This window comes from Grammomys surdaster, unplaced genomic scaffold, assembly GCF_004785775.1.
Source record: "Grammomys surdaster isolate TR1022 unplaced genomic scaffold, NIH_TR_1.0 191, whole genome shotgun sequence".
Lineage (NCBI taxonomy): Eukaryota > Metazoa > Chordata > Mammalia > Rodentia > Muridae > Grammomys > Grammomys surdaster.
The window spans coordinates 8,178,225-8,186,041 of NW_021604636.1; the positions used below are offsets into that span (position 1 = coordinate 8,178,225).

General features: G+C 39.1%; 1 protein-coding gene across 4 annotated transcripts in view; it reads left to right on the top strand.

Moving 5' to 3' along the window:
* The window catches only part of Ccdc148 (coiled-coil domain containing 148), a 255,563-nt gene that overhangs the window by 84,549 nt on the left and 163,197 nt on the right, over window positions 1–7,817 (top strand). The window contains exons 4-5 of one of the 4 annotated variants that reach the window (XM_028769250.1): window positions 3,346–3,350; window positions 6,453–6,551. The exons of 2 other annotated variants lie outside the window; for them this stretch is intronic. In XM_028769250.1, the coding sequence (XP_028625083.1) occupies window positions 6,460–6,551 (92 nt within the window). In that variant the 5' untranslated portion in view covers window positions 3,346–3,350; window positions 6,453–6,459. Of the gene's footprint in view, window positions 1–3,345; window positions 3,351–6,447; window positions 6,552–7,817 lie in introns of all 4 variants that reach the window. One more of the 4 variants, XM_028769248.1, reaches the window with a different exon arrangement.

The following is a 7,817-nucleotide window of genomic DNA, read 5'->3' on the forward strand; positions in this document are numbered from 1 at the left end:
GAGAGAGAGAGAGAGAGAGAGAGAGAGAGAGAGAGAGAGAGAGAGAGGCAGAGAGAGAGAGAGACAGAGAGAGAGGGAGAGGGAGAGAGGGAAAAAGAGGGAGAGAGGGAGAAGGAGGGAGAAAGGGAGAGAAGGAGAAAGAGGGAGAGAGAAGACATACAGAGACAGACAACACACACATATAGACAGAGACAAACACACAGAGAAAGACAAACAGATAGATAGATAGATAGATAGATAGATAGATAGATAGATAGATAGGTAGGTAGATAGATAGACAGACAGCAGATAGACAGAATTTTTAGAACTAAGTAATCTCTGTGCTCAGGAATCTGAGGCAGGAGATTGTGGTTTAAAGCTAGCCTAGATTACATAGCAAAATTCTGTCTCAACAACAAAAATAAAACAAAACCAAGTGACAAGCATGACTAAATTGAGGATAGTAAAATTATGTGAATTGTCTTTAATTCTGTGATGTTGGGACTCCTGCTACCACAAAACCTTCATACAGAGGCATTCCCAAGTGTTAGAATCCTCTGTCCCAAAACTAATGAATATTTTTAGTGTATTGAGATCTATTAAGTTTCTTTCTGAAGCAAAAGTACTACAAACATATCCTCTACATCTTTGTCAAAATTAGAATATGTAAATATTTGTTCCTAATTTTATTCATCATCCATTCACCCATCCATCTATCCATATACTCACCCACTCTTCCATCTGAGATGTATCACAAAAGACATTTGGGTTGAATGTTGAACAGTTAATTGAGTGTTAAATTCAATATTTGCTCAAGGCCAAATTCTCTTTAATGGTAGGTTCCCTATCCAAGGCTATACACATTTAAGACTTTAATCACACCCTGTGTCAGGTGCCATATACGTTGCATTGCTGGCTTTTTGTTTATAAGAGAAGATAATCCCCAAAGATGCTTTCTGGTTACATATTTTCTAGAAATAATGGCACCTAAATTTTGCACTTTTTCAATTTCTGTAATTGTTGAAGATGTCTCAGTCTGCAGTGATCATTCTACTAAGATTTTGATTCCAGGTTTTAATCCCCACAATTCATAAGACAAGAAAGTGTTTTGTTTTGTTTTTTTAAGAAGTAGTGTCTTAGCTGTTGTTTTGCATTTTGGTTAGTGAGAATGAATGTGTTTGGAGAACTACTACGTAATTTTCTAAGATTTTAATTTTTCTTCATGTAATTTATATTCTTAATATATCTGGATAAAGGAAGGTGTGTTAGGAGTGTTATTGTACATGGATTTTGGAACTTTTCTCATTCAATTTAGAGACTTCACGTTGACATTTTGCCTTAATTTTAATTATTAAACAGAGTTTCCTTAAAAGACCCAGGACTTAAATAGAATTAAATAACTGGGAATTAAATAAAGCTCTTAAAATATATTTTAACATTATGGATGCTTATATGCCAAACAGTCTGTACGAGTTAGAATTATCAATGTCATCTCTGTTAGTCTCGCTTATATTATTACTTAAATTTTAATAAAATATATACAGGCTCAAAGAGTAATTATATCTTATGTCGTATGGATAACAATTCAATCAGAATATTTGTATTAATCATGTCTATTTCCCTGTTCATTCCACTTCTTATGTACGCAACTTTTACAGATGAGATTCACAGTCTTAACTGCCACTGTTTGTTAATGGTCACAGCGCTTTACTCTGGCAATATTAAATAGATCCAGGGTGGTAGGATGTTGACACGTGGACCCATAAGGACAATGGCACCTCAAGCTAGGTGTAGACTGCTCAGCCACTTGACAGGAGATCGCTAGTGGCCTGGAGTGTGGGGTAGGAGCGATGCTGTTCTATATCGTCTCTGTGTCACCGAGTGCGATCAGTTTCTGCAAGTGAGCCTCTGAAGTAAATGTCACGCCTTCCCAAGACTGATCTCTAATCTGAAGCTGTTGTATAGTGAATCTGGGCTGGAAACTGAGGCCAGTTTCTGGTGCACTGTGTCTCCATTCACAATGTATTATGTTTAAAAAGTATCTTCAAAATTATTTTAATTTCTTTATTTAGGATGGATATAGCTTCTTGCTCACTCAATTCACGCATCCTTTCACTAAATCTTTTTTTTTTATTGGATGTTTTATTTACATTTTATATGTTGTCCCCTTACCCCATCCCCCACCCACCCAGGAACCCCCTATCCCCTCACCCCTCCTCCTGCTTCTCTGCGGATGTACCCCTACCTACCCCCCGACTCCCACCTCCTCACCCTCAAATTCCCACCCCCTGGGGCGTCCAGCCTTCATGAGGCCAAGGATCTCTTCTCCCACCTATGCCCAGCAGGGCCCTCCGCTCTTACATATCTTTTTAACCTTAGGGAAAATTACACACATAAATGCAATTGCTTTGAATGGTATGCTGAGTCACTATGTGACATCACCCAACGTCAGAAAGGATTAGTTTTGGCCAAGTTTTGTTTATGCCAGAGTTATTATTGCCAGAATGACAACACACTTACGTAACTGTCCTGAAGCAAAATTATACCAGTGCTGATGTCATAATATCGCTCACTCATAAACATTTAGTGTGTTACTGTAAAACATTAGAATGTCAAAGTCCCATCTCTTTCCACTGCTGTGAATGAAAAATCTCAACTTCTCAACGATTTGCATTATCTAGTTAGCATTATTAAATTTCCTTGATTGCATCAGAAAATTTTCTCAAAATTTATTCAAAGAGGCGCCTGAACACAACCCAGACACTGCAAGTCACTGTTAGGTTTCTTCTTCTGTCCTCTTGTAGTTTATAATTTGTGTCTTGAAGAAGTCATGTCATTGGTCTTTACAGTTCCTCGCAGTTTGAATTATGCCAACTGCATGATATGGTGTCATGAAACATGTTTTTCTCTTTGTAGTCTCTGCAAATTGGTAGTTATATCTAGAGAATTGATTAGCTTCCGGTTCAATTTGCTTTGGAAAGAACACTTACTGATGGGATTTTTGTTCTCCAGTCTTTTTTCTATTGTAAATGGTGCAGCAGTGAATAATTTTGTACACCTTTGCCAGGATGGTTTTCAGATATATTTCTATAAATGATGTTGCTAGGTCATAGTTAATCAATGAAAACATCTAACATATAACCGTATTACCTTCTGTGGGGCCTGTATCATTTTCCATTTCCATTACAGTTTGAGAGTGGGCATGTTTCACCAGCGCCTTGTAAAACGCTAAGTCACTGCTAGCCTGCCAGCTGAAGAACTGCATCTTAGGGTAGCGTTTCTTTGTTATGTTGACAGTTCTTTATTGATAGTGTTCACAGCACATCCTGGTGAATTTTGACAAATGTGTGAGCACATGCATTAAAGCTCCAGCCGTACCCTTCTTATGGATGTACATGCCTTTTGTCGTATTTTGGAAGGCTTAGTCCGGGCTTCTTATCTTAGACAATCATAAGTAGATTTTTGTTTCTGATCTTTTAATGAATTCATTATTTTTGACATTCTTTCCTCAAAGTATTTTAAACCATCAGTATTATGCATACATTATCATCCACCTTAAAGATGATTTTATATGGCTTGTCACCCAGGAAAATGAATCGCAATCACATAGATCTCTGCTGAAGATACAAACTTTAAATCTTTGAGTTCTTTTCAAAGGTGTGTGGGTTTTTTTTTTCCATTTGTGGCCTGAGGATACTAGTAGATTTGATGGAAGAATTTCCAAAAACAAAACAAAACATAACAATTAAGACATTGCACAAAGTGTTGGAAGTGTTTAATGAAAAATAGTAGCTTGATTTCTTTTTTTACTTTTATATTCTATTTAATTGGCCTTTCTCTGGGCCCAAAGGCAACAACATTGATTATTTTTTTCCTTAAGCTATAAAAAATATGTTCGCATCTTCCACCAATGTGTTTTAATTTTTTTGTACAACATAGACAGAATATGTCAAAGGAATCTAATTTTAAAATTGTGTCTGTTGCGAAACTTTAGAGACTGTAGATGGTAAAAGTTTGAAATTGTTTTCAGACATTCTCAACTCAAGGGTTAACATGCCAGACTGTGGACACGCCCCACTCTTTCATCTTTTAATAGGTAGACGCTATATGTTTTTACCAATGTCTTCTACCTAATTTTTCTTAAACTTCATAATTATAACATCCTCAGGAACTTCTGCAGAAAAGGTTTGATTTTTTTTGTCTTTTTGAAGTCATCCTTTGGATTAATTTGTTTGCTCATGTCCCTAATTTTGAATCAGAAACCAGAAGAGCACAAAGATAAACTCAAGGTTAAAATAATCAGTGAACAGCAGCTTGAAATAGCATGCATTATGAGATTCCTTTTTGGAGCTTGTCTTCTCAAGTTCATTATTGATATTTCACTGCTATAAAGTACTTTATAGCAGAGAAATTATGAAATATGCACATTTTTTGTCCAGTTTCTGGTTTCCAATTTCTTTTTAAAAAAGATTTACTTGTATTATTTTGTAGTTGTGTGTATCTGTGTGGCATGTGAGTACAGTGCCTACAGAGGCCAGAAGAGGTTTTCAATCCCCTGGAGCTGGAGTTGGGAGCCACCATGTGGGTGCTGGGAATCAAACCTGGGTCCTCTGTAAGAACAGCCAGTGCTCTTAACCACTGAGCCATCTCTCCAGCCCTGATTTGTATGTTCATGAATATTTAAAAGTGTTAGCATGAAATACAAAGTTAGGAGTACCCATGGCTATAGGTGGAGTCTAACCAAGAATCAGACACTGCTTGCGGGTTTGGAGTCAAGCAGTCTTCAGTGTTGGGAAGATAGTTGTGCAGATAATAGAATGAAGAATCAGAGGTCTGTGGGGCAGCATAGAGGTGGACAGCTGCTGAAGTCACTGCCACCCTCAGGTCAGAGAGATGGGACAAAAGAGTGGGGTGCTACCACACCCGGTGGGACAAAACCTCAGAGCTATTCGGAGCCACATCCACAGAAAAGTGGGTACATTGGAGAACCTGAGACCCTCCTGAAAAGAGAGGGGTGGATGCTTTGGTTGTACCTTGTCTCCTTCCCTCCAAACTTTCACAGCTGGCATCTTCCTTTGTCTGAACCAGTTAGAAGCCAGGTGAATGGGGCATCTGAGAAAAGGGGCTGCTTTCTGCCTGCACACAGATCAGGGAGATGATAACAGTCCCAAGTTTGACAGAAGTTGGCTGCACAGTCCCCACAGTACTCATGTGCTTCATGTTAAAAGGTCACGCAGTATTCGGTGAACCCTACATTTAGTTGAAAAGTTGAGTTTCCATCTTCCAAAAATTTTCCAGTATTTCTTTGTTAAGTACCTTGCAATAACTATTTGCCTGACTCTGAAAAGTTTTTTTTATAAAGCTATGAAGTAAAATGACTGCAGTTGTTTGTTTCAGGACCTGTTCTTGAGTACTGAAACTGGAACTGAAGCCAGGTCCCCTAACCATGGGCTTAATGAACCTTTTCTATCCTACGATGGGAGTTCATTAAATCCAATCCAACACCAAGGGTCTACAACTGTGATGTTTACAAGCTTTGTGATTGTCACCAATCTTTGAACCCAATCTTCATGGCCTTTGGCATTCTCATGCATAAAACAGAAATAATGGTGCCTAAATACCTTGTAGGAAACATGGGTCCAAAAGGGGACAAATGTATGGAAAGTCTTGAAAAATCTTCCTTGAGAATGAAGTGGGGGGATTACATAGTGCATGGAAAACAGAACAGTACTGCTAGGGAGACAGCTCAGCCGACATCACTCGCTGCTATTCCAGGGGACCCAGGTTTGCTCTCCAGGATTCACATGATGGCTAAGAACCATCTAGAACTCTGGTTCTAGGGCATCTGACACTCTCTTCTGTCTTCTTTGCATACATGTGATGCACAGACACAAATGAAGGCAAAAACACCATACACATAAAGTAACAATAAAAAATAGTTTTAAAAAGCAAGCAAAAAAGTAAATAACAAAAGCAATAAAATAAACAAATGAAAAAACACAGCAACTTTACTTTTTTTTTTTTTTGCACATCTTAAACAGGATTTTCAAATTGGCCAGTATCCCAGGTCATTTTGTCTTTCTTTTAATTGCTTTTTTTTTTTTTTTGAGAATGTCCCAAACTTTTGGTTTAGCTAAGGCTAGCTTTGAATTCATGATCCTCCTGCCTCTACATCCCGAGTGCCGGCATTATTGGCATGTATCCCCATGCACAGCTCTCCTCCCTCTGATATTTAATTCTGCATTTATTTTTGGTGGATCATGTGTTAGAAGATGTATCAGTGATGACTGTAAAACCAGGAAATCTTTCTTTTGTAGAGATACGTTTCAAAAGATGTAGTATTTCCAGTAATTCTTTGAGAAGCTCATGCATGTGTTTGGAGCATATTCACCACTTACTCCTCCCCCCAACCCTCCCTGGATCTGAGAAAACATTCTTTCAAAGCTTTTGGTTCTCCTCTAACTGTAGATCAGAAAAGCCATGGAGACGTCAAGGGCGGCTAAAGAACAGATGCTGATCAAGCAACACAAGCAGGTGTGGTGGCAGGAACAGGAGAGGCTGAAGGGGATCAGGTGAGACTGGGGATACCCCAGGTCTGTGAGAAGGCATGGGAACCCCTGGGAGTTTCACACCCCATGATCGATTCACATCTATAATGTCCCATCTCCGATAAACCATACAATCAAAATCTAGAGTCGTTTGAGTGTGAGTCACATTTTCTTAGCTTACTCTGGAAGGCAGGGAATCTGTGGCTATGCTTTTGCTTCCTGACTGAGTAAGGGACAGTCATCTGTATCTGTCAGTCACGCCTTCTTTTACATTCCCCATCCCAGGCGTGGCTGTGTGCACACTTGATGTTGGCTACCTGCTCTTCTCCACACTCATCCTTTCATAGTGAGTACACAGAAGAAGCTTAATAAATGCTCTTAAGACAAGGGAACTGAGGACTTCAGGCTGCTTGGGGTTGGCTCGATGTTGCACCATGACTCAGTCAGTTTTAATCTGGATCCTCTTCCTGTTTGTAGCAGTCAAAGATGAATAAAGAGATAATAATTTGATGTTTGATCTTGAATATACGCTCTGCAAAAGCAGTTTCCTTTTCAAAAGTAAAGGACAAAAGAGAAAGCAGATGTCTTTGTCCCCATGTGAGGCTTAGCCATTTGCTCTGACAATGTAGCATTTATAAACTATGCTTTAAAACTGTTATCACATGTACTTATTCTTCGGAAAGTAAAGCCTTGTTGTGCTCTTAGCCTAAGTCAAGTTTCCGAATTCCATTGCCTTTGCTTTGGACTTGTGTGTGTTCATGTCCAGTGATCCCTACATGAGAGGTCCAAAGCTTGTCACTGACGAGGCCTTTAGATTATGGTAAAACAGAAAAATAAAATGCTATAAGCTCTACAGCATCCCCCGGCTATAAAGACCAAATCAAACTATACACCAAACCCTTCCAATGTCACCTCTTAGAGAGAAAAATCATTCAAGGCCACTGAAACAAAGCATTTTGAAAACATGCATAACCTGAAATACAATAAAAAGGAGAGCCGCTTGTTGATCTAGTGGTCACGGATCCGAGCACAAATGAAGGAGGACACTGGGAAGGACTTCCTTTGCTTCTTTCATTTTATGAATCTTAAACGTTCTACATCTTCCCCAATGTGTAGAGTGAGTTGATCTTGAGCCAGACAGATGAATCATATGCAGAGCATTATGGAAACTCATTCTGTCGCCTGAGCTAGGAGGACACAGAGAGATTGGAGGCAAGGAAGTTTCCATGAGGATGACCCCCCCCCCCGCCCCTGCTGTCTGCAAACTTATAACGACTAAACACTGCACAG